This window comes from Vipera berus (genome assembly GCF_964194415.1).
Source record: "Vipera berus genome assembly, chromosome: 10".
Taxonomy (NCBI): Eukaryota; Metazoa; Chordata; class Lepidosauria; order Squamata; family Viperidae; genus Vipera; species Vipera berus.
Window position 1 is genome coordinate 22,612,919 of NC_138213.1, and position 14,789 is coordinate 22,627,707.

The 14,789-nt window shown below is 46.8% G+C and overlaps 1 protein-coding gene across 1 annotated transcript in view; it reads left to right on the plus strand.

The window, feature by feature from the left end:
* Nucleotides 1-7,990: 7,990 nt before the first annotated feature.
* KCTD19 (potassium channel tetramerization domain containing 19) overlaps nucleotides 7,991-14,789 on the plus strand; it is a gene marked incomplete at its 5' end in the record, with an annotated part of 77,349 nt that continues 70,550 nt past the window's right edge. The window contains 5 exons of the mRNA XM_081335686.1: nucleotides 7,991-8,076; nucleotides 11,425-12,055; nucleotides 12,139-12,316; nucleotides 12,403-12,594; nucleotides 13,633-13,764. Of these exons, the coding sequence (XP_081191812.1) occupies nucleotides 7,991-8,076; nucleotides 11,425-12,055; nucleotides 12,139-12,316; nucleotides 12,403-12,594; nucleotides 13,633-13,764 (1,219 nt within the window). The remainder of the gene's footprint in view (nucleotides 8,077-11,424; nucleotides 12,056-12,138; nucleotides 12,317-12,402; nucleotides 12,595-13,632; nucleotides 13,765-14,789) is intronic.

A 14,789-nucleotide genomic window follows, 5' to 3' on the forward strand; every position in this document is an offset into this window, starting at 1 on the left:
TCCTCTACCATCTTCTGGAGTCCATCTAGGCTCACGCCTACTGCTTCAGTGACTCCATCCAGCCACCTCATTCTCTGTCGTCCCCTTCTTCTATTGCCCTCGATCTTTCCCAGCATTAGGCTCTTCTCCAGTGAGTCCTTCCTTCTCATTAGGTGGCCAAAGTATTTGAGTTTTAGCTTCAGGATCTGGCCTTCTAAAGAGCAGTCAGGATTGATCTCCTCTAGGACTGACCGGTTTGATCGCCTTGCAGTCCAAGGGACTCGCAGGAGTCTTCTCCAGCACCATAGTTCAAAGGCCTCAATTCTTTGGCGCTCAGCCTTTCTTATGGTCCAACTTTCACTGCCATACATTGCAACTGGGAAGACCATAGCCTTGTCTATACACACTTTTGTTGACAGGGTGATGTCTCTGCTTTTTAGTGTGCTGTCTAGATTTGCCATTGCTTTCCTCCCGAGGAGCAAGCGTCTTTTAATGTCTTGGCTACAATCCCCATCTGCAGTGATCTTGGAGCCCAGGAAAATAAAATCTGTCACTACCTCCATTTCTTCCCCATCTGTTGCCAGGAATTGAGAGGGCCAGATGCCATGATCTTGGTTTTCTTAATGTTAAGTTTCAACCCAGGTTTTGCAGTCTCCTTCTTCACCCGCAACAAGAGGCTCTTTAGTTCTTCTTCACTTTCTTAGGTTGTTGATATTTCTTCTGGCAATCTTAATTCCAACTTTTGATTCATCTAGCCCTGCCTTTCTCATGATGTGCTCTGCATATAAGTTAAATAGGCAGGGCGACAGTATACAGCCTTGCCGGACTCCTTTCCCAATTTTGAACCAATCAGTGGTTCCATGTCCAGTTCTCACTGTTGCTTCTTGATCCGCATATGTTTCTCAAGAGACAAATAAGATGGTCTGGTACACCCAGCATATGTTGGCAATTTGATCTCTAGTTGCTCTGCCTCTTCGAAATCCTGCCTGTACTTCTGGTAGTTCTCGATCCACATACTGCTGGAGTCTAGCTTGTAAGATTTTAAGCATAATTTTACTAGCGTGAGAAATGAGTGCAATGGTGCGATAGTTTGAACATTCTTTGGCACTGCCTTTCTTTGGAATTGGAATGTAAACTGGTACAGAATGCGGCCGCGAGAGTTGTCTTGGGAGTTTCCCGGTACTCCCATGTTACACCTTTGCTCCGTGAGCTGCATTGGTTACCAGTTGTCTTCCGGGTAAGGTTCAAGGTTTTGGTTATGATCTTTAAGTCCCTACATGGCATGGGTCCGCGATACCTCGAGGACCACCTGCTGCCGGCGTCGACTCCCCTCCGCCCTGTGCGCGCCCACAGAGAGGGCCTCCTCAGGGTGCCTCCTGTCAGGGAATGTCGACTGGTGGCCCCCAGGGGGAGGGCCTTCTCTGTGGGTGCTCCGGCGTTATGGAACCAACTGCCGGTTGAGCTCCGGATGGCATCAGACCTCCGATCCTTCCGTCGCGGGTTGAAGACCCATTTATTCGAACTAGCGGGTCTGGCCTGATGGGGGTACTTGGGTTTTTTATAGGTTTGTTTTATTATTCTGGTTTTAACTTGGGCATTAATTTAATTATCTTTTAATGTTTGTACTGTTGTTTATATTTATGCCCTGTGAACCGCCCTGAGTCCCTTTGGGAGAAGGGCGGTATAAAAATCTCAATAAATCTAAATCTAAATCTGATCTTTTCCAATCCTGTGGCCACTCTTGAGTTTTCCAAATTTGCTGGCAAATTGAGTGTAGCACTATTACTGCATTGTCTTTTAAGATTTTGAATGGAATACTGTCACCTCCACTAGCTTTGTTGTTGCTCAGCTTTTCTAAGGCCCACTTCACTTCACATTCTAGGATGTCTGGCTTGAGGTCAGTGACCACCTCATTGTGATTATCAGGGACGTTAAGCTCATTCTTGTATAGTTCTTCTGTGTAATTTTGCCACCTCTTCTTAATCTCTTCTGCCTCTGTTAGGTCCCTGCCATTTTGGTCCTTTATCATGCCCATTTTTGCATTAAACGTTCCCTTCATCTCTCCAATTTTCTTGGAAAGATCTCTGGTCCTCCTTATTTTATTGTTTTCTTCTATTTCTTTGCACTGTTCATTTAAGAAGGCATTCTTATCTCTTCTAGCTATTCTCTGGAATTCTGCATTCAATTGAGCGTATCTTTCTTTTTCTCCCTTGCCTTTCACTTCCCTCTTTTCCTCAGCTATTTGCAAAGCTTCCTCAGACAGCCATTTTGCTTTCTTGCATTTCTTTTTCTTTGTGATGGTTTTAGTTGCTACCTCTTGTACAATGTTGCGAACCTCTGTCCATAGTTCTTCAGGCACTCTGTCTATCAGATCTAATTCCTTAAATCTATTTGTCACCTCTACTGTATATTCAACAGGGATATGATTTAATTTATACCTGAGTGGCCTATTGCTTTTCCCTACTTTCTTCAGTTTAAGCCTAAACATTGCAATGAGAAGCTCATGGTCTGAGCCACAGTCAGCTCCTGGTCTTGTTTTTACTGACTGTATAGAGCTTCTCCATCTTTGGCTGCAGAGCATATAGTCAATCTGATTTCTGTGTTGGCCGTCTGGTGATGTCCATGTGTAGAGCCATCTCCTGGGTTTTTGGAAAAGAGTGTTTGCTATGACCATCGTATTCTCTTGACAAAATTCTATCAGCCTGTGCCCTGCTTCATTTTGTACTCCAAGGCCAAACTTGCCTGTTATTCCGGTTATCTTTTGGCTTCCTGCTTTAGCATTCCAATCCCCCATGATGATAAAGACATCATTTTTTGGTGTTAGTTCTATAAGGTGCTGTAGGGCTTCATAGAACCGAACAATTTCATCCTCTTCAGCACTGGTGGTTGGGGCATGGACTTGGACTACTGTGATATTGAATGGTTTGCCTTGGATTCGAACTGAGATCACTCTGTCATTTTGAGGATTGTATCCCAGTATTGCTTTTCCTACTCTTTTATTGACTATGAAGGCTACTCCATTTCTTCTGAGAGATTCTTGCCCACAGTAGTATACCTGATGGTCATCTGAATTAAATTCACCCATTCCTGTCCATTTTAGTTCGCTGATACCTAAGATGTTGATGTTCAGCCTTGTCATCTCGTTTGACCACGTCCAGCTTTCCTTGATTCATGGATCTTCAATTGTGATGGATACTGTGCTTTCATTCATTCATTCAATTTATATGGCTGGCTATCTCAAATCCGTGAACAACAGCTAAGTAAGTGTTACTTTTGTTAAAGAATATTTTTATCTTCAGATTTTGAATAGGAATGGAATTGCCAGCAGAAATCATTGATAACTTGGAGGATCACAGGTCCTCAATAGGAGAAGAAAAATGGCAAATCCAGTCAAAACATCTGACTGTACAACCAACATAACCATCAAAGCTATCAGTAACTGGGTCATTCTTGTGATACAATTACACTGTCATGGCTCCGATGCATAAGACAAATCAAACAAATTGCAGGCATATTATTTATCTAAAAAGTCTTAGTAATGAAACGAAACATCGGCACTCATGAAGGGATGCCAGAATCTGAAATCTCCCTCCCAAACCCATCATAACACACACACAATCCCCGCCCTTATCTACACATCATAAATCACATTATCCAATTAGTTTCACATATGAGGTCTCTCCTCCCATTCTGTACGCGGGCTTCTTATCTTCTCAAAATAGACGTTAGAAAAATTCCCTCCAAGATTCAAAGTGAAGCAGTTTAAACAAAAGGCTGTCTCTTACACTGTCAGTGTAAAAACATGTCAATGTTTGCAGCATTGACATCCAGCCCCCCTTACAAAAAGAACAGATCCTGCAATGTAAACAAACACAAGTTAGGAACTGACTTTGGTTTGTTGGGGTGTTTCTCATAAAACCTTTTGATAAGTCTGTCAGCTTTCACATTGCTAGATTTCACCCAAATGGCTTCAGACAATGGGTATCCCTTCCATTGTACTAGGTACTGCAATTTTCCCTTAAAGATTCTAGAGTCAAGGATATGTTTCACTTCATAATGGGTCTGACCCACTACTACGAGGGGTCCAGATGCCTTCTTAGGGGGAGGACTTAAAGTGGAGTCTCGAAAAGGTTTCAGTAAGCTGCAATGGAACACCGGGTGAATTTCCCCCAAAAGTCTGGGGAGTTTCAATTTTACCGGGTTGATGATTTTCACAATGGGGAAAGGGCCCAAGAATTTCGGTCTCAATTTCTTATTGGGTAGTTTAAGGTGCAAGTATTTGGTCGACAAATAGACCTTTTCCCCAACTTGGAATGTTCTTTGGGGAGCTCTCTTTTTGTCAGCTTGCTTTTTGTAGGTCTCAAAAGTCTTTTTTAAGGCCACCTTTGTATTTTTCCAAACTTCTTCCCAACCCCTCACCCAATGATCAAGAGTCTGGGAAGCGGAGGGTAACTGAGGGTATTCCGGTATGGGGTTGAATTCTTTCCCTGTGGCTATACAGAAAGGAGTGTAGCCGGTGGTACTATATACTGAATTATTGTAAGCCACCTCTGTGAAAGGGAGGAGGTTGGTCCAGTTTGTTTGTTGGTAAGAGACGTAGCATCTAAGGTATTGTTCCACCATTTTGTTGGCGGATTCTGCGGCTCCATTGGTAGCCAGGTGAAAAGCAGCTGAGATGATCCAATTTAAGAAAGTTTCTCCAAAATCTCGCTGTGAACTGCACCCCTCTGTCCAAAATTATTCACTTAGGGTCACCATGTAGTCGATAGATATGTTTTAGGAACAACTTAGTCAGGCGTTGAGCCGATGGAAGTCCTTTACAGGCAATAAAGTGAGCCTGTTTTTAAAATAGGTCTATCACAGTCCAAATGACAGTATTTCCTCTATTGTCGGGTAGGTCTACTATAAAGTCCATAGCTATTTCTTCCCATGGTTGAGAAAGTTCGGCCACCGGTTGCAGTAACCCAGGGGTCTTTCCTGGGATTCTTTTCATGGTGACACATACAGTACAGCTCTTGACATAGTTTTCTATGTCTCGTTTTAGTCCCGGCCACCAAAATTGCCGGCGAGCGAGGTGTAGAGTTTTTAAATATCCAAAGTCTCCAGCCTGTTTTACATCATGGCTGTGTCTGAGAACATTGAGATGGAGGGTTTCAGGTAGATATAATTCCCCCCCCCCATGTATGCCAAACCATCCCTGCATGTTAAGGAGGTTTATCTTTGAACCATTGATCAGTAAGGAGCTCTCGTTTTATCTTCTTCACTCCCAGGTCCTCAGGATTAGGGGTTCTGCAAGGTGTGAGTTGTGGTGCAGGTTGTGAACTGGGGATAATTGCCTCGTAGACCTCTTCGCAATCCCTTTTGTACTGTGGCAGTCGGGATAGCGCATCAGCTAGGAAGTTTATTCTTCCTGGTATGTACTTTAAAGTAAAGTTAAAACGGTTAAAGTACTGTGCCCATCACACTTGCTTTGGGGACAATTTGCAGGGAGTTTTTAGTGCCTCTAAATTTTTGTGATCTGTCCATATTTCAAAAGGCACCTTGCTCCCTTCTAAATAGTGTCGCCAGGTTAATAGCCCCCACCTAATTCCAAAGGCCTCCTTCTCCCAGACTGTCCATCTCCTTTCACCTTCCATGAATTTCTTAGAGATATAGGCACAAGGTGTAGGACTCCACTTTTATTCTTTTGTAGTAACACAGCTCCGACTGCCACATCGCTAGCATCTGCTTGAATTACAAAGGGCTCCCCGGGACAGGGGTGCTTTAGAACTGGTTCAGCCGCAAATAATCTTTTTAAATTCTCAAAAGCTTTCTGACAACTCATGGTCCATGCTAGTGGCTGGCCAGGTCGCAGTTTTCCCCTTGCCTGTTTTGAGTAATTCTGTAAGGGGTAGAGCAATCTCGGCAAAAGAGGGAATGAATTGACAATAGAAACTGGCAAACCCTAGGAAGCTTTGGAGCTGTTTGCAAGTCTTTGGGGGCTGCCATTCAATTATAGTTTTCACTTTGGCTGGGTCCATTTCAAATGCCCTCGTCGGAAATTCTATAGCCGAGATAATCTAATCGGATTTGGTGAAATTCACATTTTGACAATTTGACATAAAGTTTGGCATTCAATAGTTTCTTTAACACTTCTCTGACCAGTCTTATGTGATCAGTCATATTCATACTGTATATCAGAATGTCATCAAGATACACCAGAATCCCTTTGTATAAATGTTCAGTAGGACCTCATTAATCAACTGCATAAATATGGCTGGGGCCCCCTGCAGTCCAAATGGCATGACTTTGAATTGGTAGCTTCCCAAGGGGCAGTTGAAGGCCATTTTTCCACTCATTTCCCTCCTTTATTCTTACCTGGTAATATGTTTCTCTCAGGTCTAACTTGGTGAAGACGCTCCCCTTCGCCAGGTGGGTTAGTCTTTCAGGAGGGAGAGAGGGTATCTATTTTCCACACTCACCGTGTTCAGGCCTTTATAGTCAATGCAGAGACGAAGAGACCCATCTTTTTTCTCTCTGAACAACACAGGGGCTCCCACAGTAGACTTGGCCCGTTCAATGAATCCCCTCACTAGGTTTGTATCCACATACCACTGCATCTCCTCCATTTCAAGGGGGGACATAGCATACATTCTTGGTTGGGGGAGTTTGGTCCCTGGTAACGGTTCGATGGAACAATCATTGGGACGGTGAGGAGGCAAGGTATTACATTCTTTCTCACTAAACACCTCCGCTAGATCCTGGTACTCGCTGGGGATGAGCGGTTTGCCATGTGGCCGTAAGGCAGCCATGTGCACTTGCTCCTTGGGTGGGCTAAAATCTCCTGTAACATCTGTTGAATCAATGGAGGGATCAGGTCCTATGGGTAATCTCAGAGTTCTCATTCCTTTTTCCCACCAGATAAATGGCTTCCATTTGTCTAGCCAGGCTAGTCCTAGGATAACAGTCTCTGACATCTTTGTAGTTATCAGGAAGCGAATAAACTCCCAGTGCTCGCCTATTTCCAGGCGTAAGGGCTCCGTTAATTGCATGACTAAAGTCCCTCCCATTAGGGAGCCATTGGCTTGCTTGAACCTCACAGGTTTGGAGAGCGGCTTGGCCTGTATGCCCAGTCTCAAGGCACATTTCAGGCTAATGATGCATCAGGAGCAGCCAGTATCGACTAGCACTTTCAGGTCTACTTGTGCACCTGATTTAGGGATTATGAGTTTGGCAGGCAATAAAAAGGTTAGGATGCATCAACTCACCATCAGGTCGTTTTCCCCTTCGTCGTTGCTGTCAAAAGAGGGTAGAACTGGGGTGGATCCAGTCTGAGTTCCGGCGTCTTCCCATGTGAGGGATGTGACCTGGACAACAGGTTCCTGTGTCATCTGGTTGGATTTCTCTCCCTTTAGCTGCTGTGCAGGTTTCTTTCTCACTGCTGGTCCTGGTCTGTTCTGCTGTTGGGGAAAGGGGACTGGGCATTTCACTGCTCAATGTCCCTGCTGTCTGCATCGGAAACACTTAATTGCTGGGTCTACAGGTGGTTTGGGTCTTTCAGCCCTCACAGTAGTTGAGAGATGTTCGTGGGGATGAGTGCTATTCAGGTTGTTCTGACCTTGGCTTGGGTTCAGGTAGGAGAGGCTTCTTATAGCGGGCAAGCTGAACATCTAATTTCACTGCTGCCTGGTACCATTCATGGAGTGGTCAGGCACAGCTCGATAGATACATGCCAGAGAAAGGTAGTCCACCTTCTCTAAAAAGATGAATTATGGATTGCTCAGGCCATCTCTCTATCTGACCGGCCAGCTTTCGAAACTCCCACATGTACTCCAGGGCAGGCCAGCCAGCTTGCTTTATCTTATGGATTTGCTCTTCTGCTCCTCAAATCTTTCCCTCAGCCCTAGGAGGAAGAGGAGGGGGTCCTGCAAGTCAGGGGCTTGCTCGTTATATAAATTGTTGAAACAATCGGATGCTTCTCCCTTTAGGCTGGACGCAATCACATCGACCATTGCACTGGGTCTGGGTAGAGATGGGCCCAGCTATTCAAATGAGAGTGTACGTGGTTGAGGAAGTAAATCAGTTTTTCTGGGTCCCCATCGAAGGTTGCTCTGAAGGGTGGGTTCATCATTGGTTGCCGGGGTCCCTATCTATCTATCTATCTATCTATCTATCTATCTATCTATCTATCTAGCTATCTAGCTATCTAGCTATCTAGCTATCTAGCTATCTATCATCTATCTATCTATTTATTTATGGGACTTATATGCCGCCCTATCTCCCGAAGGACTCAGGGCGGCTCACAACAATAAAACAGCTATAAAAAACAGTAATACAAATATTAAAAAAGAATTAAATTACAAAGCCCCATAATTAATTACTAAAACCAATAAAATTAAAACAATATTAAAAAACCCCATCCTCAGTCCAGGTCGGCCAGTTGCTGCGGGCCCCACCCTGGCTGTTGGTTAAATGGTTGCTGGGGCCCCCACTGCTGTTGTTGTGTCTCCAATTGCTGCTGGCCCCACTCTAGTTGTTGATTTAATGGCTGCCAGAGCCCCCACTGCTGCTGGCCCCACTGGTCCTGCTGTATGTTCAGGGGTTGCACGTTTGGGTCCTGCTGCTGCCACCCTTGCTGTTGTCCTCCCACCAGCTCCTGATCTCCAGGGTTCTGCACCACCCCCAGCTGTTGCAAGGCTTCTATTAGCTGGGGCAAGCTCAGAGGTTGTCGGCCTTTCACTTGTGGGGGCTTCCCAACCTCCCATTGCTGCAGAGGCCCCAGGCTGGGGTCCTCTGTTTCTATGGGTCTGGAGGGCTTGGCAGGGGACTCCTGGGTCTGGCAGGCACATTTTCCACTCACCCAGATTCTCAGAGGCTGAAGGGCTCACCTCCTCCCCATTCTGCTTCTGGGGCCTCTTGCCGCACGTATTCTCTACTGGAGTGGTTCCAGCTTGATGACAAGATAAGCCCAGTTCTCTGCTGAAGTCTGGAGATCGGCTCAAAATCATCTTCCCACAGAAAACTATTTATTATTTCCTCTTCAGAAGTTTTGCCAGCAATCAGGCCTTCTCTTTCCATCTTGAGGATTCTTCCCTGAATCTTTGCCAGCTTATCTCTCCTACCAGAGGCAGCGGTGGGGGTTCAGGACCCCTCTTTGAAAGAAAGGAGATTCTAGCGTGATGTCCTGGTTCCGATGAATAAGACAAATCAAACAAATTGCAGGCATATTATTTATCCAAAAAATCTTAGTAATGAAACGAAACATTGGCACTCATGGAGGAATGCCAGAATCTGAAATCTCCTCCCCCCAAACCCATCGTAACACACACACACAATTCCCCCCTTATCTACATGTCATAAATCACATTATCCAATTAGTTTCACATATGAGGTCTCTCCTCCCATTCTGTACGTGGGCTTCTTATCTTCTCAAAATAGACGTTAGAAAAATTCCCTCCCTTAAAGATTCAAAGTGAAGCAGTTTAAACAAAGGCTGTCTCTTACATGTCAGTGCAAAAACATGTCAATGTTTGCAGCATTGACATACACTGCAGTAATTATTAACTGGACACAAGCTGGTCAGTTTGAACTAAAAAGAAAACTGATCAACTATTCATGACGTATTGCTTCCCTGTGATGATACTGATGGGCGTCCTGCAGAATTGAAGGCAGTCTTTAACTGCACGTCCAACTGTCGAAGATGAAAAGCAGGCATTGGCTGATTACATAAAAAGCAGCCAAGGATAACAGATGCAAGTTTAAAATTGGAACTTATAGAATGTGCAGGAAACAAAATCTAAATATTAAAATAATGTAATAAAAACATGAACACAAGGGTGGCAAGGAAAAGCATTATAGTACAGATAGCCCTTGACTTGCAACAGTTCACTTAGTGACTGCTAAAAGTTATAACAGTACAGTACTGAAAAAAATGATTTATGAGCATTTTTCACACAATTGTTGCAGCATCCCCATGGTCATGTGATCAAAATTCAAACGCTTCACAACTGGCTCCTATTTATGACTGTTGCAGTGTCCCAGGATCATGCGATCCCCTTTTGCAGCCTTTTGATAAGGAAAATCAACCAGGTTACTAACTGATCAACTGCAGTGATTCACTTAATGTGGCAAGAAAAGTCATAAAATGGGGTAAATCTCACTTAACAAATGTCTCACTTAACAACCTAAATTGTAGTTGTAAGTCAAGGATTACCTGTACATGGTTAATTTCTACAAACAGTGGAAGAGAAGGCGGATGCAACCCGGCAATGGTTTACAACTGGAACATTAAAAAAGGAATCTGAAAACTTGATTTTGGCTGCTCAAGAGTAAGCTGTTTGAACTAATGCAATTAAGGCCAGAATTGAAAAATTGTCATTTCAAAGTGCAAGTTGTGCAAAGAGGCAGAAGAAACAATAGATCATATATTCAGCCTGTGTAAGAAGATTGCACAGATGAAAAAGGGGAAACATAAAAGTTGAAAAAGTAGCCCAAACAGGTTAAAATATTGTGGGATTTCTGAATACAGAATACACTTTTAAAGCAACACCTCCCCCCCACCTCTAATGGCAAGTTGAAAAGAAGCAGCACATAACTGCCAGTTTAATTCTTGACTCTTGACTCATAACACACCAGATTTAACTGTGGCTGTAAAGAAGAAAGTGTGGATAATAGATGTGACTAGTAGAATAGGAGAAAAATAATTGGAGATCAGAAAGTATCAAGATCTGAAAATCTAAATTATGGCATAAACTGGCCGTGGTGGTTCAAAGTTATTTGCACACTGGGTGCCCTACCAAAAAGTCTTGAATGGCACTTGGACACTATACACCTTGACAAAAGCTTCAGCTGTCACTTGCAAAAGGCCATTCTGTGCTACACCTTATTAGGTTCTTGGGAAGAACTTGATGTGTATGATGTGCCTTCACATTGTTATGAACAATTGTTATAACAACAATTATAACAATTGTCTCCATGAAATGGTAGCTCCTTGGTAGCTCGCAGGGAGATGGGTGGCAAACAAATTTAATAAACAAAGAAGCAGCAATGTGCAGGCTTCCCACCCCATGTTACCTAGAATTTTAGCGGTTATTAGCTTTTTAAAAGGTGATATTAGCACTTTCAACATGGCAGTTCTGGTCTCTTTTTTAACTTTAGAAAAACATGGGGGGGGCTGTTCTTCTTGGCCAAGGCCATTTCTTTTGATATGCAGGAACTAAAGAGTAGGGAGGGTTTTCTGAAAGTCCCTGAATGCACTTGTGCTTTTCAAGAAAGATACAAACCCAGGTGGGAAAGAGGAACGCAACCCAAACATTTGCCGCTTCTGGAATGTTATCTAGAATCCACATTTTCTATTGTTTAATTCGCACATGTGATCAATGTCTTTTATGGTTCAATCACTTGCTTTCTGACTGATGAATGTATCAAATCTATCATTTATTTCTGTACCCTATAAAAACACTACAGCTCCCCCCAACAAGGGCTTTCTGCTTCCGCGAGTCGCGATCCCCGTTTCCCAAGGTCCGCGGTCCCCCCTCTCTCATTTAGGATCCGGCTCGGCTCCTGCCCCCCCCGCTCCCCTCCCCCGGAGGCGCCCGGGGCAGGTAGCGGGGGGGCGTTCTCGGGGGGGGGGCGGCTCCGGCACGTGACCCCCGTTGCCGGGCAACCGTGGCGGCGGTTGAGCAGCTGCGCCCGTCCGGCGGCGACCTGGCATGGTGAGGGGGGCAGGGAGAGGGGATGGCCGGCCGGCCGGGGGGCGAGGCGAGCTGATGCGCGGCTCTCCTTCCCGCAGGACCCGGCGGCGGAGAAGGAGGAGGCAGCGGCGACGGGAGCGCCGTCGGGGCCGGAGGAGCCGCCGGTGCAGCTGAACGTGGGCGGCTGGGCCTTCGCGGTGCCGCGGAGCAAGTTGGCGCCGTTCCCGGAGTCGCTGCTGGGCCGGGCGGCGGCGGGGCAGCGGCTGTTCCTGGACCGCGACGGCTACGCCTTCCGCCACGTCCACTACTTCCTGCACACGGCGCGGCTGTCGGGCGGCAGCGGGCTGGAGCTGCCGCTCCTCTACGAGCAGGCCGGGCTGCTGGGCCTGGCGCCGCTGCTGCAGGTGCCCGGGGGACCCCCCCCCTCCGCGCCCCTCCCTCCCTCCCTCCCTCCTCCGCGCCCCCCCTGACGCGCCTCTCCCGGCAGAGCCTGGACAACCTGAAGGAGGGCAAGCACAACCTGCGCGTCCGGCCCGCCGACATCCCCGTGGCCGAGCGAGCCTCGCTCAACTACTGGCGGACGCGGAAGTGCATCAGCCGGCCGGGCGCCGCCGCCGCCGCCGCCGCCGCCGCCGAGGGCGCGCTCAGGAGCCCCGCCTGCTCCGGTGAGGGACGGGGACGCCGGGGGGGAGCCGGGGGGGCGAGCTGCGCCGCGACGACCCTCCTCCCCGCCCGCCTGTCTCCGCCGCAGGGTCGCAGGAGCAGGCGCCGCTGGGGCTGCTGGACACGCCGCTGCTGGAGGCGGAGGCGGAGGTGCGCTACTGCTTCCTGCCGCTGCGCCTGGTGGACGAGTTCCCGGCGCTGGTCAGCGACGACAACCTCCTCTGGCTGGCCGACGGCGCGGCGCTGATCGAGGTCGAGAGCGGCGAGTTCCGCTTCATCGGTAAAGGGCGGGCGGGCGGGCGGGACCCAACCCCCGGGGAAGGGGGCGCTCGCGGCGGGGAGCTCAACTCGGCGCCTGTCCCGTTGCCCTGACGGCTCCTGCCCAGCGCGACGCTCCCCTGGCTGCCGCCTTCGGCTCGTTCGCTGAAAGGAAGGGCTGGGAAGCCTAATGAGGAAATGGGGAAGAATCTTGCAGCTCGTCCTGCCTTGCCCCGGGGAAAGCCAGCAAGGCAAGAAAGGCCTCTTTCGAGCTGCCGTTTCTCCGTTCCTCTAAAGGAAGTGTTGCTTGTACAAAAACAGCGGTTGCTGGAGCTTTGTATCTCAGGGTTGAAATGAGGGGTCTGAGTTGCTTGTTTTCTTGTAGTGCTCACTGATGATGTGACCTAAATGAAATGTCTGAAGAAAACAAGCAAGCTAAGAAAGCATCGAGCAGCCCTCATATGCTGGCTTACCAAGCCTATAATTTGCATTGTTATCCTAGAATTATTGTTATAGTTATTAGCCTAGCCCAGGGGTCAGCAGCCTGAAACAGTGAAAGAGCCACTCGGAACCGGTTCCCTCACAAAAGGAAAAACTGGGAGCTGCAAAAAATGTGTGGGCATGCGCGTACATGCGCGCATGCGCAGAACAGGGTTTGACTGAAGAGTGGAGCCAAGGCGAGATATGCACCTACCCTGCATATTTGAATTGATTGGTTGAACCTTTTTAGTCCCACTTTTTTTTGGGGGGACTGCACATGGCAGAGGACTGGGAGCCACAGGAGGTGGGTGAAAGAGCCGCATGCGGCTCCGGAGCCGCGGGTTGCAGACCTGTGGCCTAGCCTATGTTTCAAATTCAAATTCTGTTTCTTCCTATCAATTTTCTCTGCATTGTTTCCATGTCCATCTCTTTCTGGCTGGCTGGCTTTGTCCATCTGTTGCTTTGCTTTCCCCTAAAGTCACTCGAAATATATGTATGTAGCATGAAATGTGATTGCAAAAATACCTTGCTAGATCTTCCAATTGTTTACTTTCTGGTGTGCATCTCTTTAAACAACTAGCTAATTTTCTTCGCTCAGAGAAGATTCTTTTGCCTGATAACTTCTCCAGCTTGGATTCTCTGGAAGCCGAAGCAGAAGCCTTGGGCATCCCCAAGGTCAAAGAAGCCGTAAAGATTTTCAGGAATAACCCAGGTGTAGTTCTTACAACATTTTAAGTTCTGTGTTGACTGAGTTCAATGTAAAAGGGATTACTTGGGCTTTCTTTAATTACAGAGTGTGAATAATGATAACTTGGTCGTATTCATTAGGAAATTGTACAGAATATAACCTATACAGTAATACACAGTACTTTTTTTATAAAAAAAAGGTGCCAGAACTCACACACAGCTCCGGCTTCAGTCAAAAGCCCTTTACGAAGCTGGATCGGGGAGGCAGGGAAGAAGATCTGGGCATTTTCCAGGCCTCCGGAGCCTGGATCGGGCCACGAGGGGGCCACAAAATTGCTCTGTGGCCATGAATCTGGGTTCTGGAGGCTTAGAAAAGGCCTCCGGAGCCTGGATCAGCCGGGGGGCGCGCGAAATTGCTCTGCATCCACAGATCCAGGCGGCAGAGGCCCTTTCCAGGCCTCCGGAGCATGGATCGGGTTGCTGGGGGTCCGCAAAATCGCTCTGCAGCCATACCTGTACTCACGCTGGCAGCTTAGAAATAACCGGTTCTTCCATTCAAAAAAAGGTGCCAGAACGCCGTCCTGTGCGTTCTATGACAATAAACACCCTGGTAATACATAATTGGAGTTATTTGTTACTAAAATTGAAGTATATAGTGGGTACATTTGTATGCAATTATTTTTTGTTAAATGGTCAAATGAAGCAAATAACTGCCCTACACTTTAGACTGATTTACCCCTTCTTCTAGGAAACTTCAAAAATGACTATAAATTATAATATTTAGAATACCATGTCAAACTAGAAGTGTCCTTTTTTCAATATCATTATGGAATCTCACACTACTTGGCCTTCTGTTTCCACTCTTCAGCCTACTTGCTTTATTGTTGCTCAGCTTAAAATATATATTTTATGACTGTCCAACAATGCAAAACCAGGTGGCCCTTGCACTCAGTTCCCCCCCCCCATCCCTCCTGTGCCTTTCCCTTGACTGGAGTCTGTCCTGATTACAATAATTAATTAATTAGGAAACTTGGAGCATGTGGAATTTGG